General features: G+C 39.7%; 1 protein-coding gene across 14 annotated transcripts in view; it reads right to left on the bottom strand.

Moving 5' to 3' along the window:
* Window positions 1–27,990, bottom strand: part of LOC146374785 (neurexin-1a-like) — a 254,486-nt gene that overhangs the window by 125,782 nt on the left and 100,714 nt on the right. For 13 of the 14 annotated variants that reach the window (XM_084949142.1, XM_084949137.1, XM_084949141.1 and 10 more), the window contains 7 exons: window positions 24,756–25,139; window positions 17,295–17,498; window positions 14,867–14,893; window positions 6,974–7,096; window positions 6,070–6,451; window positions 4,863–5,053; window positions 3,380–3,553 (listed from right to left, as the gene is read on the bottom strand). In XM_084949142.1, coding sequence (XP_084805268.1) covers window positions 3,380–3,553; window positions 4,863–5,053; window positions 6,070–6,451; window positions 6,974–7,096; window positions 14,867–14,893; window positions 17,295–17,498; window positions 24,756–25,139 — 1,485 coding nt within the window. The remainder of the gene's footprint in view (window positions 1–3,379; window positions 3,554–4,862; window positions 5,054–6,069; window positions 6,452–6,973; window positions 7,097–14,866; window positions 14,894–17,294; window positions 17,499–24,755; window positions 25,140–27,990) is intronic. The other variant, XM_084949139.1, reaches the window with a different exon arrangement.

A 27,990-nucleotide genomic window follows, 5' to 3' on the forward strand; every position in this document is an offset into this window, starting at 1 on the left:
CATTTATCTAGAATTTCTACTACACTACATTCACAGAATTGAGCAAGAGTCTCAAGCCACTTTTCATTTCCAGATTTTGCTGGGAAAAAGTGATTTATTGAAACATATGCAAACATACCTGGAAATAAAGCATATAAGGCAAAAACATAAGTTGCACCATTCTAACAAACTTTAAAGTCGATATTTGGTACGACCAACTTTATTCTTCAGCACAGCCTAAACTCTTTTGGTGAGCTTTCATTTTATTTCTTTAAGCAGTCTTCATGAATAGTTCTCCAGGCTTCTTGAAGGACATTCAAAGCTCTTCTTTAGATGCTGGCTGCCTTTTATTTTGTTCTCTGTCGAGATGATCCCACACTGCTTCAGTAATTCACTGGCAGTGTGTTTGGGATCATTGTCGTGCCGAAAAATGAAAATGTTGCCAGTCAGGCATTTTCCAAATGGCATTGAACGGTGGTTCAAAATCTCATGGCACTTTTCTGAGTTTCATTAGAATTTCATCAGTTTTGACTAGATCGCAAACACCACTGGCTGAAATGTAGCGTCAGAATATGGCAAAACCTCCACCATGTTTTACAGATTGTTGCAGACACTCACTGTTGTATCTCTCTTCTAAACTCCTCCATCCTCCAATGATGATGACTTGAACCAAAAATGTCAAATTTGGATTTATCAGACACATTGCAACTGATTCTCAGTCCTTTTTGTGTGTAATTCGGCACACCTGTTCTCCCTGTTTCCCTTCCTTAAGATGACTTCTTGACAGGTACTACTCCACTGAAACCATTTCTGATCAGTCTTCAGTGAACAGTAGATGGATCAGATGGATCTTTCACATCTTTGCTGGAGTTTCTTAGCTATGTCAAATGGACATTACTTTCAGATACTGTTCATCTACTATAAACAGTTTTTTAGTCCTGACACTTCTTTTTTTGTCCTCCGCTTATCCAGTTTCCTCCACTTTTTTGAGGACCAACTGCACACCATGCTGAGATGTGATAGGTTTTGGCTAATAGCTCTTTAGGAATTTCCTTTGTTAGTGCAAAAACATCTTATCGTTGGTGTTTTTAATAAATGCAACTAAAGAAACAGGGAGCAAATGATATGTTTTTGGACGCTAGTAATGAAGTGTCTAAAGATACAAATTACTTGCTAAGTAGTCAGTTACGTGTAGACCAAACTACACAACTGTATCATGCTTGAATGATTCATATGTCAGTGCAAAGTTGCTTATTAAACAAACACATTGTCCTAAAAATGGACAGCCAATATCTAAAGAAAAATGTTGGAAGACATTCAGAAAGCTCAGAGAAGTATTGCTTCAGATCACTGAAAAAAATATAAGAAACACTGTCTCCATGGAAGAAAAAAATAGAGGAATGAGGGATGGCAGAAGAATTTTGCACAGTTCGGTGCCTCTCTTGAAAGGTTTTCCCTGGAGTAGTAAAAACCTACTTTATTCCCATAACAATGCCCAAATTGTGTCCCCAAAACCCTAAAACAGTTTCAGATAACATTAATAGCGCTTCATATACTTCAAAGTGTATTTGGCTTTAGTTACTGGCCAGTGGTTCTGTTTGTTTCACGCCATATTTCACTGTTTATGTAAGTGTTAAATCTTGAAAGAGTCAGTCCTGTTGCTTGGAACACCTCCTACTTACAAAATAGAAATAGAGTGCCAGAGACAGTGAGAATACAACAATAGGAAACACTGGGCTTAATAAGATTAATGATAGGTAAGACATTACAATGACCAACTTTAAGATCAAAAGTTGAATATTTTAAGAGGAAATCCATGCAGGATACATTTTTGTTCTTCAAACCATTAAAAGGCATGCTCAGAAATTCCCTTATATGTATATCAGGGAACATCAAAAACCCCACAGTGGAAATAAAAGTTCCAATAAACAACATCCAATATGTGAGTGCAAATCCACACATAAGCCCCATAGACTCTGATACAAGATTATAATGAGACTTGTATTCCTATGGGACTTAAGGCCATTCCACATAGTTGGTGGTTGAATGGCAACACTAGGCAGTTATCTTGTATTGAGACGTGGAAATTGTGGAGGTAGTGATAGTTAGAGGGTAGATATGTTGTAGATGCACACGGGGAGAGACTTCAGACTCTTTATCAGACAGACAAAGCTATCTACCTTGCAAGTCAGCTTTCATCAATGCAACTTTTGTCAGCAAAATAATAGGAAAGGAAAAGGCAAAGTATACCAGCTGTTAGTAAAAGCGGCAAGATGTCAGAGATGGAGTAGCAAAACACAGAGTGCTGAAGAAGGAGAGACAAAGGGAAGGATCTTTGTCTTCAGAAGGAGCCAGAGGTGGAAAAATTATACTGTATAATGAAGGCTAGGTTAAGCTAAACTGTTAAAGCAACGAACCAAAAATGGCTTCAGCAGCATAAAGTAATACCAAGAAATTGCTGCTATTAAAGGAAGCGGGCGTTCTTTTTCAGGAAAATTTAGATAACTTGTTAAAAAACAAACAAAAAAACCCAAACACCCAGAATGTTTCATTATTCATTACTAACTTTTAATATAAGTAGCTATATGTTATACGGCGACTCCACCATCACAATCTAATAAATGTGTTAACATTTCCATTGGGAGTCTCAATTGAGTCTGTGTAGGAGGAAAAAAAAAGAAAACAACAAGTTTGACAGACCTGCACGGGGAGATGAATTTGATTACATTTGTAATGTCAAAACACAAAAAGATCAGAAGCTGCACACTCGATAGAAAAAGAGCGGATGAATTGTGAAATTAAACTAAGTGACTGACGCTGGAAAATAAATCTAATATTGTCTCTGGATATGGTGCACATATTAGACTGGGCAAATGATATTTATGCATGCAACAAAGGATTCATACATAATTCAAAAGGATTGCTTCTGGCAAACTCTCAGATCCAGCAAGTATACATAGAGCAAAACAGAATGGGGGTAAAATCGGAAATAACACTCGCAGTACAAAAATGGCAGAGAGAATAAGCAGATTATGGCCAAGTGAAACAGAAATGATTGCCCGTGGAGGAGCGTCGGAGTTTGATGCATTCTAACAGAATACTAACACATTTAATGGATGTTAAATTATGTGCCACAGGTTGCCAGTGTGGGTGCCTCGGTGGGTGTGCTTCTCAACGAGTGTGTCTTCGTCTTGGACAAGTAGGAGAATGGGAATACTGAGCAGCTTTGCGTGGCGCTGCAATGACCCCTTAAGATGGTTTTGTGAAAATAAGGGGAAAAAGATTGAATAAAGAGGGAAAAACAACTGAATTTATACCTGAGTTTGGACTGACTGAGCTTGACAGTGATTTATCATCATCGACCCACTGCGTTCACTTATTGGGTTGACAGACTACTGACCTTCGCATCCTCTCTCTATTTGTCCCACACAGTCCAGGGCATCTGACATCAAGTCTGGGAGCCGCCCGTTCAGATCCATTGATGCCAGACAACCTTGAAAACCCTCCTTGGCATGCACCAGTTTGGGCAGCTCCTTGTACATCTCCTTAGCCACCCCTCCAATATACAGGTTACCTGTAAGGACATGAGAAATATGACAATACTGACCCCTAGTGAACATAAAAAACATTATCAAATATTTTGGATGGCTTTTTAAACTGCGTTTAAAGTGAACATGCCAGGCATTAGTAACAGTTGCGTGATTTATTTTATTCAAGTGAAAAAGTACATGAGGTTAATTATGTCTAGCTTTGGAGACCTTTTCTAATTGTCTTGATTTAAATGTTTTTTTGTGGGTGGCTTTTTTTTGTGGTCATGTCCAAGCCAGACATTTGTCATCTTTCATGTTTGTGCTGTTTCATTAACAATTTCAGATAAGGAAAATTACAACACTCTTCAAGGTAGTACACCAATTACCCCAATGTCCTTACAAGCTGTTTTATGTTATTAAATGATAATTCTTTAAAATAACTTTAATTCAAGGTTGGTCTGCTGAGCACAAATGGCCTTGTTTTTATGAACATATGCACATTGTTAATGGCAGCTGTAGAACAGATTAATGTGGAATTCTTGCTCAAGGGTACCTAAGTGGTGCTAATGAGTAAGAGCCAAGCATTGTTCCTACACACCCCTGCTGGGTCTACCCTGCTGGTGCAAACCTTCATTCACAAACCCAGGTCACTGCTGCCTCAATTTAATGTAAGAAATACACTGTAGTGCACTCTCAGGAAATAAGATACCCTTATCCTATTAGGTGTACAACAGGTTCACACCAGGGAAGGGATGCTCTAAGGTGCTGTTGGTGTACCCTTGAAAGGCATCCCTATTGGTACCTATATGGTCTCTGGGGATAATTTTCTACCTTAGTATAAGGAGTAAAAGAGCCAATAACAGACATAAAAAAGAAGTTAACTAAGGTTAATGACTTGATTATTATTTAATTATAAATTTGGGAATGGGCTACCATTTGCATAGCACATTTCTAGTCACAGAGGTTATTCGGTGCTTCATCTATTTCATATCTGCACCTGCATCCAACAGAAACCAGCTCAGAACCATCCTCGCAAAAATAGAAAATTGTAGCTGAGAGATGACACTGCTGTCCTTTGGACTAATATATATTGAATAAAACTTATCATGTTATTAAAATGAAGAATAAAATATTAAAACATTACATTTTTGCCCATATCCCCATTGCATTTGACCTGATATTACATTGCAAATATTACCCTTTTTCATATATATACCTTTTTGGCTCTCAAAAGGCACACAGTTACCCTGAGGTCCAATAATTAGCTTTAGAGGTGAAATTCATGGACTGTACCTGCAGGGATAGAAATGTATTTCGTTCTAGCCCTGTTGCAGAGAGTGTATGTGTACATACCCTTCAGGTCCAGGTTTTTGGCTCCTGTTGTTGTCTGCGTGGTAATCTTGGTGTCAATCTTGACAGTGTGGAGGTTGTTGGTGTCCCTGGAGATTATAACATTGTGCCAGTGGTTGTCGTTCAGGGGTTTGTTAGAGTTGCCTTTGATCAGGTGGGCTCCATTCCCCAGGTCAGACACATAGTGTAGGTAACTGGAGGAAGATATTTAACTATCAGCTAATATCAGATGTGTTCTACATGAATTATACAAAGCTTTTTCATCTTGTGCTTTACATAGACTGTTTATTAGAGTAGACTGTAACATTAACAACATTGATACAAATAATTTTAAAAGTATATAAATATATTTTATACTGAAATGTCGCTGTTGGTGGCTGTGTGTTTGAAAACATAAATATACAAGAGTTTGAAAAAGTGGAAGTTAATAATTGGCAGGTAGAATAAACAACAAAGGGCAATGAACAGCGCTGAGCAAATCATCCTTTAATTATTTGCTTTACAGTCAATTTGAGATTCGCACGCTCGTTTTTAATTAAAAAATATGGCGTCAATGTTTAGCACGCGGGAAAGCCTAACTTGCGGCATTACTTTAAAGAAGGTTATTCTATAGCTGCAATAAGTGTGTAGTCGATTCTCTTTTATGTTGGGTATTTGCTCTGCCTTCATGAAGATTAAAAAGAACAGCAATAGCCGACAGCTCTTTCAGTAAATATTCTGGCGTAGAGGTGATAAGAGAAGAATTTGAAGTAAAGGCATAAAAAAAAAAAGCTGTCAAGAATTCTTTTCTGTTTGGAAACTGTCCTGTGTAGGAAGGGGTGCATTATTAAAATCATAATCCATTTTTATGGAGATTACTGCCTAAATAAACATCACCTACACTGGTATAAAACTGGATAGGCACAGTTTAATGGTTTTTGCTGTCAGTATTTGCTGGACTTTGCACCTGTTGGCAGGTAGGTCTGCTGTACAAATGTAAGAATGTGTAAAAAGGAGACTTTTATAACAACTGTTGCACTGACAGCAACAACAGCAAAGCAAAAATGTCAGGCATATTTTTTTTAATGTGTCTGAGTGAAGGTTTGGTGTAAACCGTCACAAAAAAACACCAGTGACATCAAACAGTCAAGTCTACTGGGTACAAAACAAGATATATTACAGGCAAAGCACTTTTCTTTGACAGAATGAATGCTGCAAAGTCTCCACTTACCCTTTAACCAGCTCCACCACAATGAAGTCATTTCCATCGCCACTGTTATACAGGATGAGGCCGTCCGAGGAGGTGGTTTTGAACTGAAAAAAAAGGTGCATGGAGTAGTAGGCCTGCAGAGTAGTGAGAGTCACATAGCTGGAGCGTGACTTGAAGGTGACAGGGTCAGCAATGATGTTCTTGAAGCCAATCATTGCATTGAGCTCACAGTAATCAATGTCACCATTTTTACAGAGGTCTATGTAGGCCATGCCATTGAAGGAGAGGCTCTGGAGGTGGCCAATGAAGTTGGAGGGCACCATGGACATGAAGCGCTTCTCTGTCACAATGCCCGTCTCAATGTTATGGAACTCCAGCTGGGTGTGGTCACCTGCCATTTGACCTTTGATCGGCAGAAGTGGGAAGGGGAGAGAGGGTGTTATTGGGGATATCTGACAGTTAAATGGGCGCTGCTTTGCAATTAAAGGATCCACTTTAAATCCTCTCTGAAAAGAAATTAAAGAATGGCTTCACAATTATTGTCTTTAAGGAAAAAAAAACCTCCACCAGATGCCCCTTTTCATGCAGCCCCCAGGAGATTAGAGTCTTCTCCTGGGACCGAACCAGGGATCTTTCACTTGTTAGGTGGTGCGTAAATCATTTGTTTCAATTCAATCTTATTTAATTTATGTAGCACCAAAGAACAACAACAAGGTGAAAAAAAAGAAAAATAGAGAAAATTTTACTTTCCTTTGCAAACAGCAACATTTTATCTTAAATGGTTTTTTTTTAAAAAAGGTTTTATTCTATATAGAAAAATGATCAAACCCTTTTTCCTGATCAGCAAAGCATGTTATGGATTATTTAAGTTTACATATTCAAAAAACTACTACATTACATCAAATAAAAAGAGGATGAGAGGTACCTTCCACAGGTGGAAGATCATCTACGGTCAGTTTCAAATTCTTGCCCCTCCTGAACACACGTACTGTGTGCCACTCATTATCGTTCAGATTCTGACCCGCAAAAATAGTCTCTGGACCTTTGCCTGCAGGACAGTCCAAACAGCGGTTAACACACACACTTAATACAGACACACATACACACATCCATAACAGAGAGGTTGATAAAAGTAGAATAAGAAAGAGGGAGATCAAAAGGAAGAAAGTGTGAATGGATGAAGTAGTTGGACAGAGGAAGAAAACATTAAGGTAAACATAGTTAATGGTCCATAAAAACACATTTTGACTTGCATTTGCAGCACTGATCGCACCATTAGATAAAGCATCAAAATTCTGAATTCTCCCTGAACACTATTTTCTTTGAACCAATAGGAGGGAGGCCATAATCAGATGCTGTAATATATTCAAACAAGTGTTTTCTGTGAATGCATAATGTGTGAGCTTTGAGTTAAATGGAGACACAAATATAACCTTTCTATACGACTGATGTCTTCTTCCTTTTGAGATTTTTTAAAATTCCTATCATGCCACTTGGTGGCAGCAAATAACTACCAAAAGGCTATGACCGGACAGGCACTTAACAACCCAGTATCACTCTCCATCTTGTTTACCTACAACAGTGCAGGCCAATATTTGATTTCCCTCATGTCCACCACATAAAATGAAATAGTGATGCAAAAAGAAACACCTGCATAATGGAAGCATTGTGGTTGGCGGCGAGCAGAGAAAAAAAGGATCAAATAAAATACAAAACAACAGAACAGACCATTTTAGCCCTCGTGCTAATCGTACAAAAACAGGAAATACAGAATGTGCTTTTTATCAGCACCCTTTGAAATAATTGATGCTCTGGAAAATGGAGAAGGTTACTGAAACTGCACAGATGCCATTTAAAAAAGCTAATGAATCCACTTTATTAAATCAATAAATGCTGTTTCCTATAGTGCTGCAAATCTGCCTTGCAAGGATTTACACATTCAAAACTTGTATTTAACTGAATTTTGAAACTGAGAAATTGTATCACATTCGTCCTTAAATACACAGGACTGTGAAAAAGTTTTGAGCCACCTATCATGTTAATATATTTTACTTCCAAGGAGCCAGACTTTCCTGTAATTGTTTAATGCAGTCTTGAGCAATGGTTCTCCAGATTTTTTAAAGGTCTTTCAAAGTTTCTCTTTTTTAAAAATTTATTTTCAGTTCAGTCCTTGTGTCTTAACATTTTCTGGAGCCACTTAAAACTGAATTGTGAAACCAGCATCGAAAAGCCCCCCTCCTAAAAAACAAAAAAACAAGCGTATTTCAAAAACACAAACCATTTGTTTAACTGAATTTACCAAAAATGTCACAAATAAAACATTTTTGCAACACCAAGGTGATTCTTGAAAAGCTTTTTGCTAATAACTCTCAGCATGGTGCACAGTTTATCTTGAGAACACTGGACACTGGACAAGTAAGGGATAAAAGGAAACGTGTCAGACCTGAAATATTATCTATAGCAGATCTGAAAAGAATGTCCTTAAGAAAAAAAATCCAGCAAAGACCTGACACAGGATCAGAGAGATGCATCTGGCCCTTCAACAGATCTACTGTTTGCCAATTTGTAAAACACGGTGGAGGCTTGGTCATGGCTTCAGCTGCATTTTAGCCAGTGGTGTTTAGTAGGGGTGCAACAATACTTGTATCGATATTGAACCGTTCGATACAGTGCTTTCGGTTCTGTACGCATATGTATCGAACAATACAAATTTTTAAATTTATTTTATCAACTTTCCTTCGGACGATGCTGTCTGTGTTGAGAGCTCAGTGGATCTGCGTTCGACTACTCCGCCTAGGCTGCACTGTCGAGCGCAGATCCACTGAGCGCAGCGCAAGCTAGCAAGACAGAAGCTAAGCTCGTTGCAACATGGCAAATTGAACCTCCCCCACCCTCATTCAGATCTGGCGTTTGGAACTATTTTGGTCTTCATGTGACGTATGACCCTGAAGGTAAGCGCGTCATGGACAAAAGTAAAACAGTATGTCGGATGTGCCACGCAATGCTCAATTACATGGGTGGGAACTAGTACATTAGCGCAGTTAGCTCGTTAACGTGTTGGCCGTCCAGCCCCATGCACGGGGCGATCCGCGGTAGCTCGTTAACGGAGATTTGCCCTGTTGTGGCGTTAACATCATTTCAGATTAAGGCTGACAGCACTAGTGGGAACACAATGAATATGACTGCACATTTACTCCAACATCATCCTAGTGCAAAGACAAGTGGAAGCAGACAAAAACAACAAGCACGCATGCTACAAACTTTACCCGAGTCATTTAGACAGCCGTTAGCACATGATTCTCCTTATGGGGACCTGATATGTTTAATATGCTGCTGAGAATATAGCCCAGAAGAAGCGTATAGTATAGCTTTTATTTTGGAAAGAGCCATTTCTCTGTAATAAACTCTCTTTTCCAAAGATGAGTGATTTCTCAATCAGATAGATTTATTTTTTATTACTCTGTTGTTTCAGCAACATTAAATTTAAAAACTGTACGTTTGAGTTAAAATATATATCTATAATTTTAATAAATGACAAATTAAAAAAGCATGAACATTTTTTTGTATCGAAAAAATATCGAACCGTGACACCAAAGTATCGAACCGAACCGAACCGTGAATTTTGTGTATCGTTGCACCCCTAGTGTTTAGATAAGTACATTTTGATCCACTATGCAAAACCATCTTGAAAAGAACATGATTGGCAATGACCTTTCAGCATGACAATAATCTTAAATACACTGCCAATGCAGTAAAGCATATCTGGATAGGAAAACACACAGTGGAACACTATCAGTAATGGATTGGCGTCCCCAGAGCCCAGATTCAACATTGAATCACAGAACAGAACAAAAACGCAGCTAACATCCAAAGAAGAGCTTTGAATGTCCTTCAAGAAGCCTGGAGAATATTTCTTGAAATCTACTCAAAGAAATTACAAGAAAGCTTGCCTAAGAGAGTTCAGGCTGCGTTGAAAAATAAAGGTGATCATAGCAAATACTGACTTTCAAGCTTGCTAGAATTGTACAAACTCCAAATTATATTTCTATGTATGTTTGCTCATGTTTCAAAGTGATCGTACACTTCAAAAAAATATAAAGAAATGAGGGGCGACTAAAGATTTTAGCACAAAGCTGTATATAATTTTAAAGTGTTTGATGCTAGCATCACATTTTAGAAATACTGGAGCAGACACAAACTACACCTAAAAAGGTTATTTCTATAACAACTAATGCAAATATGGACACACGACACCTTCAGTCAGCCAAAGCTCATTTATGGTGGAGTGAGGTGAAGCTGTGTGATGAGTCCAATATTTTCCAAAATTATTTTTGAAAATCAGAAATGTCACATCTGCTGACTTCTGAGAAGAGCCACCCAGCTTATTAACAGAGGGTGATGACGCAAGCAAATGATACAGGGGTAAAATACACATTTATGAATGCAACATCCAGACTTTCCATCTATTAGAAACATCATGTGCATGAAATTCTGTTTAAAACGTATATTTTACACATCTTCCTAACTGTCTTTAGAAACACGTTGCTTACTAATAATATCACTTGAACATTTTAAATATTCTGATTATTTTGTCATCCAGTCCTGAAATCAGCATATTATATGATAGCATGTCATATGTGTTATTGCTTGCAGTCATTAATGGGTTTGTAGAGAACCCCTGTGCCAGAAACTCAAGGAGAGATTAAGAATCAGAGCTAAAATGAGAGAAACTGCACCAAATCTCTGTGATCTTATCAGAAGAATAACACGTCTCTCCAGGATACATTTCTCCATTAGGAAATTCCAACATTGGTCCAACTAGGGCAGCATATTATTTTTTCATACAGCCTTTCTTAGATCATCTTGAATTGCTATACAGCTCTGATGTTCCCCTGCCGGGCACACATAACCAAAAAAATAGCCCAATGAGGTTGTGCCACAGTGACGGTATTAAAACCCCTAGGCTCTGGACAGCTTGCCTATACTGCTCGGTGCATTTCAGATGGGTTCCAGGTTCATTCGCCTGAACCATTTATGGCTATTTATTTCCTGCTTTTCTGCAATCTTCAAAGCTCCATTGCAATGCGTATGCAAATCTGAGGGTTCCAAAGTACTGGGACACACTCAATCTGAGACACAGTTCTGCTCTGTAAGCACCAAACACCGGGGCAGGCTTGAGACCAGACGACCGGCGAGGGATTAAGAAGGAGAGATATGAAATAATGGGATGGAGTTGGACTTGAAAGCGTGCTTGATCTTTGCCTTCTATCATTCTGTTCTTGCTGCTCTCCAAGAAGAAAAGAAAGGCAAGAGGAAAAGAGGTCAGTCATATCAAAAAGCACAATCCTGCATAGCATTTACTACTGCTGGACCTGTTTTGTTTTCTGCCTTTAGTACAATCTGTGGTCCAAACCAACAGCTGCTGGCCAGACATTAAGGGGCTTTTAGTCCAGTCAGCGCTCTCTAGTGCCCTCACAGGCGGTGATCTATCTAAAGTGATGGATCTACAGTGATCTCTCCTTGCCTCACTGACTTTAGACCCAAGGGAACAGTGAAGAAGTGTGGCACAGGGCAGCATGAGAAGATGTGATTATCCGGTCAGTCAGCTCTGACAGGCTGGATGACAGCTCGGACACTGGTGCTGCATGCCCCGACACTGTGACTCACATAGGTGGGGGAAAGAGGAAGTCACTGACCAAGCAGCAGGCCACTACACCGGATTACCATCAACAGAGATATCAAAACCAGATCAACACGACAGGGAAAGCTTTAGCAGGATACCTCGCTACAGAACCTGCTATCTAACCAGCACTTTGCTGCAGTAACAACAATGCTACAGTGAAAATGCTTTTGTACAAGCAGAGGTGAAACATTATTAAAATGATAAATGATTTGTTTTCGAATTCATGTTAAACTGCTAAATACTGAAAGGCTCAAATTGCCACGACGTTACTGAGACTAGCACTGTTTAGCAATAAATGACATGGATAATCATGTCATAGTAAGTACTTCCTCCCATGACAGAAAAGTCCCTATTACACTGTTAATTTCAAAGGATATTAGTTATTTCCCTTAATTTAAGAAGCTATGGAATCCTGCAAGAACTTTATTAAAATTAGCAGCTTAACTTAAAGAATATTGCAGCGAATAAATTAATAAGAATGTGAGGCTTGTTGCTTTTCTTAGAAAACACTACACTACGCACTCCAGTAATTTTATATAGCCCTCTTTTTATTTTCAGATTAATTCATTTACACTATTATTGTTCCCAAAGTCCTCCTGAACAGCTCTGCCTTTACTTGTTGCCAGATTTATACCCCCCTTTTACCTTTCTGAGCATAAAATATAAGTGAATATCATTAAACTCTAGTTGAAATTCCTATTCTTTATGGTAAGATGAGAGCTGAGCTATAATGAAGTAGTTTGATTACTTTTCTGAATGTAGATGCCAGAAATTAGTGCGAGTCATTTGGCTGAGAATGCAGGATGCATGCATGCATGCTCCCCTTACATCACTCTCCAACATATGATGATTTCTAACAAGAAAACAGGTGTCGCATCTGTGTTTAACAATCTCCTCATTTAAATTAAATTAGCCACAACAAAGACTAACGTTGTGACTAACAAGAGGAAAAAGTACCTTGCAATGCTGCTAAAGAAGATCAGAAGTGAATGACCACATTACGCTAAGGTGCCCTCATCACCATATCCTGGTCTAAACTGTGACTTTTCTGCAGTCCAAGCTAATAAATAATAGAAGAGCGGACTCACAGACCAAAAAAGCCAATCTGTCACAAGATATTTCTAGTTCATATTTTCAGCTTGTTGTCACTCAGTGCCTGTTAATACTGTTTAAGTCGAAGTGGCAGTGTTTTCTTCAGACAGCTCTGGGCAGCCCCAGGGAGCCTAGGTCCCTAATTGACAGTGATGTGTTCTTTGAGTCGGTGTTGAAATTCTTCATCCACTAAGCTGACCGGAGCCGCAGCGCCTGACAAGACACATTAATTAACATAGAAAAAAAGGGGACAAAAATAACAAGCGAAAAAAAAAAATTGAATTAAATGCTAACTCTTCATAAGTGGAAACGCACCGGCTTAGCAAAGTTCTTTCCAAGAACTTCAATTAAACATTTTCCTGTGACACAATCAGGTCTGGCTCTATTAAAGGAAGGCTTGCTGTCCCCCGTCTTGTTCTTTTTCTTTTACTCAAACATTTTGCCTTTAGCATAACGTTACATTAACAAAATCAAACTACTTTTCTTCGAAGCTTAAGCACATTTACAGCTTATATGCCAATATAAGCATTGCTTTAATCTGCACATATGGCACTATTATTTTAAAAAGAATAGGGAACATAAAAAAACCCAAATGAATTCAGATTAACATTGTACATGCTTTAGCTTACATTATTTATTTAGCTAACAACTACATTAACCATTTTACCTGCCATATGGCTCTTTGCTTTCTAGCACTAAGCAGTTCCACAGTTTAAAGGATTATCCTTCCCTGCTCAATTTTACATGATGCATAGATCTCAAAAGATTTGTACATTTACAATGTTAAAAAAAATACACTGATGAATATTAATAGAGTGTTAAGAATATTTCAGACTGAGAGGAAAACGAGAAATAAATCAAAAACGCAAATATTAGCATAACAGCTGATGATTATGTCTTCGCACTAAACCAAGAATGACCTTTTAAAGCAGTGGATTGGGGGAATTAGAGCTTAGAGCTATTTATTTGCATACACAAACAAGGGATGCACTGAAGATGCACAAACAATGCTATTTAGCATTTAGAAAGGTGTTAAGAAGGGCTGGCTCACAGAAGCATGTCTAGAGGTCACATCATGTGATTCTGTGCAGAGGCGTTTTGTTGTGTAAGTCTCCACTTCTTCATCAGTCAATGACCTTCAGCTACTGTAACACACACGCACACACACACAAACACACACAAAGAGACCTAACACTCTTGGTTTCAGAGAACAGTTTGTCCTTCTATACAGTATATGGCAGTCTCCAGCACACTGTTATGGAGCTTAAACTTGGGTATTTCTGTTGTTATGTGCCGATACCAAGAGTGTCTGCCACTTCAGAATCATTAAACAGGAAAAAAAAAAGGTGTATTACGATCCAGAGAAGTAATTATTAATTCATCACTGTTCCTGAATAATAAATGTCAAGGATATTTACCTCCCAAAATATTGCAATGTAACCTCTTTGTTCAAGCGCACACATACACAAACACGCACACACATCCAAAGCGAATCCCACAAACAAGATCTGCTCTCTCTCCCTCCCTCTCCATCCCCTTCTTTCTGCTCTGTGAGGCAGGTTAATGAGAATAATAAAATCACACTCTGTATTTCCTCTGTGCTTTGAATGGCCTCATCAATTTGCAACCGCCGTGAAACGCAGAAGAAGAAAGAAAAAAAAGAAAGCAAGGAGAAGACTGAGAAATCGTGCAAAATACCTGCCTCGTGTTTTATGTCAGTGAGTGAAAAGGTTCATTAATTAGAAACAACCCAGTGTGTAGAATCACAGCTGACTATTATATTTGGGTTTGTAATTAATTCAAGCCTCCCTCCATCCCTCCAGGAATTTCTTATTTTCCAACAGCTGGAATTTGGTATGATGACACACAATGTCAATGCAAGGGGCGAGTCAGATTTCAGTATGTTTTTTAACATCATAGCTACGTTTTTTTTTAACAGTTGCAAAATATAAAGCAAGCATGTCTATAAACAACACTTCTAGGGACTGAAAGGACAGTTAAGAGTTAAGAGAAGAAGAAGAGAAAAGGCGAACAGTAACTTACTGGAGGTACAGTTAATCCTGATACAATCTAGATGGGGAAGAATAGATGAGAGATAAATTCATCTTTCAACGTTACAGCTGCAGACATCATTAAAGCATACAGTCCACCCCTCTGGGGACACACACACGGACACTGTCCTTCATCTGATGCTCTCAAACATGATCTAATGCACAGCAAACTTGTGAAAGTGCTGCAGTGTGGCCTCTTAGAGGAACACATTTTTCACCTAACCATTAGAATTGATGTTACATGGCAGTGCTATGTTTATTCATGAGATATGTTTTACATACACCAAGATAAATTCTTTCTCTTTTTTAATATTATTTTCTTATGAGAGCCTCAGATTTTGGTCAGGGTCATGCAGGGCCAACTGGAAGGTATACCAACTCTCTCCCCATGTGTCTCCCGTGCAAGACAACTTTAAAGCACTGTCCCTTTTTGCTACTTTGTTACATGACTTATCAATGTTACATCTTTAACTAATATCAATGAGATAAAATTCAAAATTAAATGGTATTCTTATTTCTCCAACAGCAGGGAAAAAACAGTCATTAATTATATGTACTCGAGTGCTTCCTAAGCTCAGTTTGAGATACTTTACTTTTGTATCCCGTTTCCCTACTTCAAAATATTCCACTTTTTAGTAAGCAAGTAAAATTAGCTCCACCTTAGCCAATATTATGATGCTGAATGATGTTGCACTAATGATAATAACACAATAAAATAACATCTATTCCACTGAGAGCCATTTAACATGTTTTTTTTATTTCATGCACATTTTAGTGATAATAAAAATCTAGTCAGGTTATACAAAACCACCTTGTATCATATAAAGCAGATTCATTTCTACTCTATTACTCTATTCTAGTGCTGTATATGCGATTCATACATTCATATTTCACGTGGTAGCATACTTAAAACATCCATTCTGTATAAGTGCATTTTTCGATGCGGATATTAAATGAAGTCTTCTTCACCGGATTGATTTTAGTATTTTAAATTGGGATGTGGATCATTTTTATTAAGTAAAATATCTAAATGCTCTTCTTTAGTCTACACTACACAGCTGTTTTCTTTGACGGTAACAAGAAATAATTATCTTGATTCTACTGTGACAACTTAACTTGGCGTTCCTGTACTAAATACCCAGCTAATCTTACTTTACTCCCACTACTGTTCCTGAATTCTGCTTCGCTTCTTTTCTTTCTTAAGGCTAAGTTTGTGTCGAGCTCTAAGAAAGGTGACCCAGATCGAACTCCCTCCCCTGCTTCCCATTTGGCCCTGCTTGTCATGTGTTGTCAACCGCAGCAGAAAAGTGGTCGCAAACAGCCAGAGACCAACACGAGCCTACCCTTACAGGGAATGCTCTGCTTTTTTGAAGGAAGGACAAGGAAGACAGGCATCGAGGACTGAACCTGACAGACAAACTAAAAAAAAAATCCTGAAATGTGTCAAAGATAATCCAAAAGAAAACAAAACTCCGTAGCCTGTTGTTTTCATCAGAGGGCATCTTTTTGTAGTCGCAGTAATATGACTTGTCAGCGCTGTCAGTGTGTGGCGCTGTTGTCTTCCATGGTGGGACACATGCTTCCTTGTGGTTGACAGCAGACACAGGCTGTCTACTTTGCATGCACCGCTAAACGGCTCCGCTTAGGGAGCCCATTTCTGTTTAGCCAGTGGAAAGGAGAAATAGATGGCTATCATTTGTGCGCCGAGGCTCTGTTTGAGAGATATCAAACTTTTCACAGGCATCATTGGATTCTTTTCTGAGCAAATAAGCACATGTACACACATTCGCGCACACAAAAAAAACGAAATGTGTTTCTTTCATTTGTCCTCAGTTTTCCGTTTTTGCTGTAGGCACGCGAGAGGAAGGGGTGGAGGGTGTCTTTTTTTGTACTCATTTAAGACAGCCGCATATTCATGCACGACCATGCATTCCTCCCACAATGATAAAAGTGTTTCTAAATAAAGTGATTAAAGAACAAGTGTGCAGGGTATTTATTGGCCCCAAATAAGGACTGCTTCACATTAGGCAATGACTAAATATTATAAATGCCCCCATCCTCAGAAGAATTATTAGCTTCCTGGTATGAATTATAACTGGAAATACAGAATACAGCAGCGTCTGCACTGTAAGCTGCACATTTTAAGATGATCTGAGTCTGTTGACGGTACACGCAGTGAGCATTCCCTGCTGGGCATTGCTGGCCGTGTGCTCGACTGGCAGTGAGCAAAGAGCCGCAGAGTCTTCCCATTGAAAGTCTTTACACCATCTCTTTCTATTCAATATATATATAAAATGAAGACCAATTGCTCCGAGTGTGTGTGGGAGAGCAGGAGTATGTATATGGCTATGTTCCCTTAAAAGCGGTTTCTAGCTTAATTTGACTTATCTGCCGCAGCGTGTGTACATCCAAGGCATTACCTAAGTTGACAGTCAGCCGGACGCGGCCGCTCTCCAACTCAATTCGCAGAGCGTCAGCAGAGTCCCGAGATGTGGTGGCTATTAGGATGCCATAGGCTCGCTGGGAGCGGAACCGCAAAGACACGTCCTCAGCTTCTGTGTGCATCACCACCGGTAGCTGGACCTTCATAAACTTGCTGCCATCGTAGCTGAGGATGGTCGCTTCTGCAGAGAGAAAAAAAGATATGTGATTGGTAAAATAGACCGTAACAGTTTTATGGTAATGCAATGACCGGGCCTGTCAGCTCAGCTTAAAATGATGCCCTTATTGCGGATATTAATTAATGTCGCGACTTTCAGTTTTGATGAAACAAGTGCATTAAATGTAATAATATCCAGTCATGTAAAAGACGAATGAATACACCATATAACTCAACAGAACAGAGACATGTACGGTCAGCGTGTCTGGGTCTATTTCTTAGACGGGAGCTTTTTTGGTTTTTTAGAGCTACCTTGCCTCACAGACAGCAGAAACACTGAGTCATTTTGACTGCTGATGAATCCTAAAATTAGTCTCTTAGAAATATAAATACAATATAAAAACTTGCTGAGTAAGTGACTGTTAAATGGCATGTGCCCAGATATGTCACCCAAAAGCAGTGTGTAAAGACTTGTCAAAGTCTGGCGTCGCATTTTGCTGTGTACTACAGCTGACAGCAAGCCAAACTCTCTCCAAAAGACTGACTCCTGTCTTCCCCGTGCCAATTCAGCTGGTGGACTCGATCACAGAGTCAGTGGCAAGTACATGTTTGGATAATAATTAAGCTTAAAAAACACAGTCCAAGGTGAAATGAAGCCTTCATGACAAACAAATAAAAGAAACTCAAAGTCCAAGTTCTCCTACATAACAAGTGGCATCCACAAGTATTTTGTATTTGCAATGTAATAGTGGCAAACCATGAAAGGAGAAATTGGTATTGACCGAGGGGAAAAAACACTAATGATGACAGAATTGTAATAGTATATGGACCTTGAATATCGAGCTTCTGCTCAGGGTGACTGCATTTACTCAAAGCATTAAGCGGGTCGTCTGGAGAAATGCTGGGGAGATTGTTTAACGCTGGCAGGAGGTTGTAACAACATTTCCGGTAGTGTAACTAAACCATAACCCAATAACAAAGCCATTACTGCAGCTGCAGAGTTGAGCCAGACAGATATAAGGTGAGACTGAGGGACGGGAGATGGAGACTGTTGTGGGTGATAGGGTACCAGTGTACACAAACCACCTCATCACCACTTCCTCGTCACACAGAGCCAATGTCACATCCATCCCCTGGGATAACTCCGTCACATTCCTCACCCAAATCCAATTTCTCCACGCCCTCCTGGGGTATGATGCAGATGACAGGGGCGTGTGACAAACGAGCTCCCACTGCTAAACTGTCTGCTTCCTGCCAGGCAGCTAAAGCAAAGAGCTACATTTGGAAACTGTTAGCCAATGCCAGGGAAAAAGCGGAGAAACTGTTCAAGCTTCTCGAATACTTGAAAAATGTGTCACTGTTATACCACCTTGCACCTGGTCCCGATACTTGCAGGAAAAGTATCTGAACTTTTTAAAAAAAATTCTCCCTCAGTGTTTAATTATGCTTTGTAGTGTCCATTAACAGCAACTGTCTGTTGTTTAGGTGCATGGCAAAAATGTATTACTGCTGCACAATGAGTGGCAGCTCAGAGTGCTGACCTGTATAGAATTCTTGCTAAAGAACTAGCACCTCGCTCTGAAACAAGATCCATTATGCTTGCACGAAACAACACATTAAAGACTAAACACATGCAGCGATGATGCTGAGAACTTGTTAATATATTCCTTTAAATTGTAAAGCATTGTGTCTCCTTAAGGGTGAAGAAAAATGAATCATTTGCTAAATGTAACCTATGCAAGCTCCCTTATAAAAGAAAGACATTTCACATTTCCCTCATCTGCATAATCTTCAGCTTTTTTCCCCACACTGGATAGGAGGATAAAATTAATCACAACTGGAGTAAATATTGCATTTTATCCAAGATGTCACCTTTGCTGAAATTCATATAAAGGACTATCTAAAATGTCATAAATAAGAAAGCTCCAGAATACAGATATGGAAAAAATGGAGGATGACATGTGAGGGAATCATTACCTAATGCAAAGTGAGGACCTGTCAAAAATCCAATCCTGCAAGCCGAGTCATTTTTAATGGCACTCCCATGTTTAATATCAAAATAAATTGAGAGGACTGAAGCCGGAGCTTCTGTCTGTGCCAACCCAACAGGAGGCTGTCAGAGGGGAGATGGAGCATACCAAACTAAACCAAGCATTCATTTTCTGTCTTGTAAAGCTCAATGCAACATTGTTTTCTGATTTTCACAAGAAAACAAGTAGCGATTTGAGGGGGCGTTGGGGCACTTTCAGAGAAGTAACAAACAAGCCTGTACTACTAACAAGGGGTGGGGTAATGGCAGACAGGCACACAGTTCTTCCTGCTTTCTCCCCCCGAGGAGAGCAGACTCTGCAGGAAGGCTGAGCTGTCAGCTGCATGTCACAGGATTGTGATGTCCCACAGTATCGGGGCACCAGACTCAACCCAATTCAAAAATTGCCAGAAAACAACTGCCAAAAGGCTTTTGGAAAATTTGTGTTCAACATCCATAATAAACAGGAGGAAATGGCTCAGAGATATCATAAATAATTCAAGGCAGCTCATGTCTTCTTCACCGCAGCCGTCTTTGAACCCAAGTATAGACAATCCACGAAAGAGACACACTGGCTATTAAAAGTGTGGAAACAAGTTACAAGCTGAGTGGATTTCTTCAGACAGGGAAACAATGTTCTGTGTATGCACAGAGAGGAAGCAGCATCATGGGCCAGCTTCACATCTGCTGCCCTGTGACCATACGGCAACATTATCTGAGCTATGAAATGAGAGCGAAGATGGAAAATAGATCAGCTGAGATTGGGATAATATGCAACTTCAGCTCGTGCATTATGAAATGGAAGCTACAAGTAGTACAGCTTTGCATTCAATCGCTATCAAAATCTTTCAGCCGGTTGAGAATGTTAGGACAATTAGCTCATCTCTCAAGGTCTATCCTGCGCTATCAAAATCTTTCAGCCAGAGCTATTCCTCAACATTTTCCTCGAAAAAATGGACCCCCAGCGCTCGTACAGTCACGCTTCTTCCATGTTTTTCACTTTTCTACACATGTATGTCCATCGCTTAAGGGCGCGGGACAACCGGTTCTCTCTAATTATGACTAGATTCAAGTGTGCTGAATGGTGACTAACACAGTGTGCTGTCAAAGGGCACGGCTAAAACATGCTTTAATGCTAACACTCAGCCATATTCTTCTTTAAGGGCTTTTCTCAATTATGCAATAGCATTCTGCACCTCTTGGCTTTTGCTTTGGACCGATGGCAAATGGCTTTATGCTCTGAAAAGCAATAAATGTTCTCAAAGAACAGAGTTTTTCTTTATTTACACTAATTTACATAAGTAGTTAATGCATTGTATTGTTGTGCAATATGCTCTGGAGCAAGGTATTAGACACCTTTAGTACATGCTGGCAATAATATACTGCAGTAGACTCAAGGCTCTACTTAATGATATATCCCTTAAGAGTACCCTGAAGCTGTAAGGCTGCTATATTTTATACAGTTTTTTTTAAATATATATTTTGAACTAATAGCATCACTGTCGTATTGGTAAAAGCACAGTGCAAAGCCTCTACACTGCAAATCAGCAAGTTGTTAGGTATGTCTGGTGTACAATGAGCAGACTCATGTATCGATCTGTACACTGATCTTCAGCACCGAGCTTATCCATTGCGGGTATGTTGAAGCACACGTTCAGCTGCAGCCACTGTGAGATGATGCAGGTGCTGTCAGTGCTGGAATCCAGCATGTCAAATCTCATTAGGGAATATGTGCATGTACTACAACACACCTACCACACCATCTGGGAGGCTGCTTTAGCCTCACACTGCAAGACTAATATTTGGGCTAATTAGCAACTGGAGGAACAATGAAGGGGAAGACATTTGGGATGCAAGGGGGGAAAATTGCTTTGTCTGCTTAATTAAAATGTCTCAAAATAGGGCGAATAGCTCCGTGGCTGTGTTCCGAAGATCCACCTCCTGCTCCTTTCACTTGTCGTCGTCCTCCTCCTCTGCCATATGCAGTAGCTGTATTTTGCCACCGGGTGGTACACCATGCATGGATAAGTGAGAGCTGGGGTAATTCTTTTGACAGCTCCTCGGCCTGCTGGTGCCTGCTTCATCCTACCAGTGCAGAGGCAATCTGGAGCATTCAAAACAGCTGGCAGCACGCCAGAGCCCATCCTCTGTACCACTGCTCCCACTCACACTCTCGCTAATGCCTGTCTCATACACAAGTGCAGAGACAGCCAGAAAATGAGAGTTGGACAGAGAAGCCGAGACCCCAGAACACGGCTCTGGTGTTCAAAGAGAGTACAGAAGGTCACGGTGGAGGAAATCTTTGCAACACGCAGTCTCTTAATGTGGAACTGTTTCAGCTTTTTGTTTTTGTTTTCAGAGCAAAGTCAGGCTGGATTATATCTTTGGACCCAAGAACGCTCTCTGAATAAGTAATTATCTTCCTGAAGAGAAACGATCTGTATCCCTTGCCCACTCCACCTCCCTCATGTACTGTGTCCTAATTCCTGTCAACTCATTAGCTAAAACCGACGTGCACATGTGGAAAATCAAAGCAGCGCGGAGACAAGCCTCACTGACACATTCATCAGATATGGAAATTGACTTATTTTCTTTTACACTACATATTATTTCTGCTTATTTTTTTGCTCCCTTTTTTAAATCAAATATTAATTTCCTGCCTCAGAACTAACTAAAACACTGCATCGCAACACGTGCCACATACTTTCAAGACGTTCATGACTAAACAAGCCTCATTTCACAACAGTGTCATGTGCTTTTGTATCATTTTGTTTTTGTGCCATTTGCCAGATTTCCATCAGTATCATTAGCATCTCTAAAGTGCAGTTGGAGTTATAAATCAGCGTCATCCATTTATACTCAAGGTTTTGTGTGTGTGTGTGTGTGTGTGTGTGTGTGTGTGTGTATATGTAGGTGGGAAGGCAGGGGATGGGGGGTGGTTGGTTTGTGGACATAATAACTTACTCCCTCCCCACTCCAGTGGCAAGACTCACACCAGAAATTGCCTTCCTGAGTCAGACGATTGCTAGAAGACTGGGTCAATATTAAAAGAATTTAAAAAAAAAAAAACTAAAAGAAACATATAGTTGCCTTTTCTTTCAAAATTAAGGTTTTTAAATGACTACTCCAAATTTTCTTTTGACTACTTGACTAATTTCTGATGCCTTATTCATTTCCCAGTCAGTTTTAATGTGTAAACAGTGTTCATAATTAAGTCGTCATGGACTGGAAGCATTTATCACAAAGCCAAAGCAAGAAAACTACAGGAACCAGGTCAGGAACCTTTGCCATGTAGCCTTTGAATGGTGGGGCTTGGATGAAACATGTTGCTCCTGATACTTTTTATTTTTTACAAACACTGGCACACTTTGTGTCATTTCTATCGATGCTGCACTTCTTAAAATACCATAGAAATGTTTATACTGCTTCTAGAAGCATTGCATCACCGTAACATTTGGTGCATCTGCCCTAAGAAGACTAACAAGTAGAGGTTAGAGAGAAAACAACAGATAAACACTATCCACATACAAGTTATGGTTAAAAAAGACAAGCTGTGACTCTTCAGATAACTTTACATTTCACAATAGATCCGTTTAAAACACACACTAAACAGAGTTCCAACTATACAACATCCCTTTACTTTTGGTAATACTGTTTCATGAAGCAAGTGACTTCAGCACAGAGGAATAGCAAAAGCACGTGTGGAGCTGACACATGTAACTGTGTGGGACGTGGTGCATTCTAACCGCAGCGGATTTTTTTCTTTTTTTTCAGATGAGAGAACCTGTTCCTGTTTCGGCGAAGATGCATCACGCTGTGATAACAGTGTCACATGCTTGGGCACTTTTTTGACATTTGCCTTGATTATGCATATGTTAAATGCTTTCATGCATTTGCTACTATTGCACCATTGAGATTTCAGAACTATGCATGCTGCAGCAATATAAATCCCTTAACACGCCAATATATAGTCTACTGCTTCAGGTTAGAATCTGTGATGATTATATGTATATAGCTATGAATTCACTCAACCAATATGGAAATATCCTATGATTTCTTACTGAATTTAAATAACTAATTAATTAAATCAAAATGTACAACTGTTAATAAAGTTAATATTGCAGTTCTCCTTAATAAAAGAACTATAAATTGGAAAAATGTATTCACTTAGTCTCACTGTGTGGATAAAAGGAAAGTACATTGATCAAAAAGATCAGCAAATTAAAGCTGATCATGCAGAAATGTTTAATCTCACAATTCCTTAAAGATACACCTGAAATTCTCTTCATACATTTTATAGCACAGAAAAATTTCTTGTACTTCGTTGCTTTCAGCTAGCTGCAGAAATACAGCAAAATACTAAAACAGGAAGAAAAGAATCTGCTTTAGAGTACTAAGGGCAGTTCTGGAAGATTTTCTCAGGGCTAAGTTCAAGCAATTATAGCTTTTTATCAGACAAATATGTGACTATTCATTTTTTTAGTATAATTTGCGACCCTATCAACTTGAAACACTAGTCAGAAAGTTCAGAACAAAAAGTGTTCTTTTAATTTCTAAGTGACCAGCTATAAATGAAAAATTCCTGCAGAATCAGGGGTAAGTCAGACATAGAGGCCTAAGGTTTCACGGTGTGACACTCACTTCCCCTATTTCTCTTCTCTGGAGGACAGAAGGATAAGTATTCTGCACCAGGTCTGGTCATGAGCGAGTGGTTTGATGAGGCAAATGGTTAGCAGAAGACAGCCAATTTACAGGCAAGTGTGCATGGTGGACGTGACCAGCAGTGTCTCGGTGGTGCATCAGTCACCTGCCACTCAACATAGTCGAACATCAACCCTCCGTATCCTGACTCATTTTGCCTGCTTCTCTGTTGCTGTCGGTCTCCTCCCGCAATTTCTCTCCTGCCTTAAATTACCACCAACCTGCTGTTAGAGAGCTGGCGATGTTCAACCATAAGCCTGGATAACAAAAAGACCACCTGCAGGCTTTTGTGTGTTGACACTGTTCAACGTGAACTTGAAAGACAAAGAATACTACATCCATGGCGGATATAATTAAACCAATCTTTTCCCGCTTTTCTTTGATGTAAATTATATTCACACTTTTATGATCCCATCCCTACATCAGAAGATAATGCATGGTGAGGTCGCTGTGCAGCATCATCAACATTTTACACTGGCAAAGATTACGCCTAAGAGAAAGAAATTATAAGCAGTCTAACAGCTGGGTAGACAAAATGAGACAAAGTTTTACCTCTTTCGCAGGAACGACCCAAGTATCCAGTCCCAGAACAGTCACACACGTAGCGATTCCAGCCTTCTCTACAGATCCCATTGTTTTGGCAGGGGTTGCTCAAGCACTGTTTGGGAGGCTCTTTAGAGCAGGAGGGCTTGACCCCGGCAGCTTTCTGGATCTCAGCCAGCCGTCTGACATCTTTACTCTGTCCGTCAATAAATAAATCTCGAATGCAGCCTACGTAGCCATAGTTGAGCAGTGCAGTCCACACCTCGGTGGGGAACACCAACCCCCTTCTATTCTCCGGTAAACCCCCGAGGTACAGGTTGTCATCCAAGTCCAGGATCTCACTTTCTCCAGGGGCTGTGTAGGCAGTGCGGAGGGTGTTGATGGAGATGGTACCTAAAAATGAAGATACAGGAAGAATAAGTTATTGTTTTGCTACACCTACTTTGAGGTAAGTAAACATTTAGCCTCCAAAAGGCACTGTGTGTCCTACAGGACCACAAAGATGCAAAGAAGACCCATTTGAAAATGTTTTGATGAAGAAATTAACTTAATTAGTGTTATCCATCTGGACAGGGTCAGGATTTTCTTCATTTAGAATGACTGATGAGAGATCATAAGACGCATTAATCACAGGGCAGCTAGTCTATTAGTAGTTTAATCTGGGATTCCTAAGAGTATCCTCTCCATTTTCCTTGGGTTTGCCATAATAAATCTCCTTTATCTATAAAGAAGTGGTCATAAAGAAACTAGTGAGGAAAAGAAAAATAGTTGCCCCCTCTATCATTTTAGCCACCCTTCCCAAAAAAACATCGTAACCATCTTTTTGATCTTGATTAACGGACTGGAGGCTCCGACCCCCCCCGCCACCCTGTCTCTCCTTCTGTTTGCCTCTCAAACACATAAACCTGCAATGAGAGCATGTGTGTTTCCCAACATGATTTATCACTCTCATTCAGGTTTAATTCTCGATCTGGAGCACGGTAAACAACAGCGGACATGACTGGACTGTAAAGCTGTGGAAAAGGAAGGCCTTACTGTGGGACTCAGACCGGGTGATTAATTTGTATATGGATCTGTTACTCTCAGTGCAGGAACCATTGTGGACTTTAATTAATGGTGGCTGCCTCCACTGCCCGCATCCTCGTCCAGTAATCTATATACCGTGGCACTGAGGATCCACACAGGCCACTGCCCGGATGGATGCTTAAAAATAAAATTGCCATAGAGTCAAAATTTGCATTTTGAGTGGCAGATGCATGCCATGGCAGATATGAAGGAACTAATAGTTGATTGCCATGGGCTAAATGGCAAAGCTGTAATGCTTGTACTGTATGTGGGAGAGAAGTGTAGCTTTTAAGTTACTTTTCTAGTCAAAGTGTTTATGTTGGGGAAACAAGCCCTAAGCCATACTTGAATTTCAGCAGGGCTGCTTGGCACTTTTTAGAGACACATTAGATATTAAATGGGGCATTTCACATTTCATTACAGCTACCATTAGCATGCATGAATGTACATATCACAATTAATTATACATATAATAAATATCTGCATTTCTATTTTTTCTATCAAAGCCTTTTTTCTCAGAAGCATCTTTTCACATAACAAAAAAATGTTAAAAATCACTCCCTATGCTAATAACACACTTGTTCATGTATGATCTTCATAGCCAAGGTGAGCCAGCCTTTTTGCAAAATTGTTTGAGAGAGACAGCTAAGGACCTAGTGCACAATGATTAACCGGGTCCCACTAACATGTTCCAGCTCTTTTCTCAGGGTCTTGGCCCCAGGCATCTGTTCCTGCACTTTCCTGCCGCCACCCACTGCCCCTGCTCTCTCCAGCCACAGCTGTTGAGACTTCCAAGCTTTGCACACTTGGCATAGGCCACCCGTCATGCAGCCAGAACAGCTCCCTTCAGGTTATAGCTAACGAGCTCACTACATCAAACTCATTAGCGAGGAAACTTTTCTCTGAGTAGAGCAGGTGCCCGGCTGAAGAATGAACATCAGTGTGGTCAGCGTGAATGGCGAGAGAAGTATCCACACACGCAAACACTTTTTTTTTTGTCAGATCCCACACTGTGACAGGCATTTGAAGGAACTGGTTTGCAAAATTACTTTCGTGAATGAAGTAGTGTGCAAAATTCTTGAGCCACCCTTCATTTCTTTATATTTTGCCATCTCCGTGTTTCCTAAAGGACATACAAAGCTCTTCTTTGAGGTAAATCCATGACTCATTATGTTCCATTCTTTGCTTTTCTAACCAGGTGTGCTTTTACTGCTTTGGCAATGTGTTTAAGATCGTTGATCATGTTGAAAAATGATGCTGTTGCCAATCAGATACTGTGCGGTGGATTAAAGTCTGATGGTACTTTTCTATCTTCCTCATTTAATCAATTTTGATCCCCAACACCACTGACTGAAAAGCCCCAAACCATGACAGAGCCTCCACCGTCTTTTACAGATGGGTGCAGACACTCACTGTTGGGCATCTCTCCTGATCTCATATGTGCTGACAACAACTAAAAGTGTCAACTTTGGTGTAAACCTGTTGCCGCTGATTTTCAGTTCAATTCTTGTGTAATTTGGCAGTAATTTCTTCCTGTTTCCCTTCCCTTCTTGAGAGCCACTCTTTTCTAATTTTTCCAGTGAACAGTAGATGAATCAAATGATGGTCCAGGTGCATTTCTCAGGTTCTGTGTCAGATCTGTATTTTTCCCATTTCTTATGGTTTCACATTGCTTTCAGATAAATATTTATCCGCTGTAGATAGTTTTTTTGTAAGCTTTCCTCTTTTGTTCTCCACTTGTTCAATTTCCTCAACTTTTTTAAGGACACCCTGCACATGCCAAAATATGCCAGGTTTTTGGCAAATAGCTTTTTGGTGTTGGTGCCAAAATACTATTTTATACCTGTCACACTGTGTTATCTTTGGCATTTTTCAACTACAAATTCACTAAAGAAATAAGAACAAATGATACATTTTTGTAAGACGCTGCCAGTAACAAAATGCCTAAAGATACAATTTAAAATTTGGCACACACAACACCGGTCCATCCTTTGAGTTTGGTGTCTTTGTTTACGCTTTAATAAGATCGTAGGCCAGTGTAAAAGTGGCTTAACAAATAGAAATTCCTCTGAAAAGAGGCTGGTACTTGAACTGGACTGAGAATGAGTGAAAAAGCAGGTAATGTCCAATGAAAAATTTGGAAAGAGTTTCAAAAAGTCTGACCATTTTTAAAAATTAC

The sequence above is a fragment of the Perissodus microlepis genome, chromosome 13, assembly GCF_051167445.1.
Source record: "Perissodus microlepis isolate ML-2025 ecotype Zambia chromosome 13, ASM5116744v1, whole genome shotgun sequence".
NCBI classification, from domain to species: Eukaryota; Metazoa; Chordata; class Actinopteri; order Cichliformes; family Cichlidae; genus Perissodus; species Perissodus microlepis.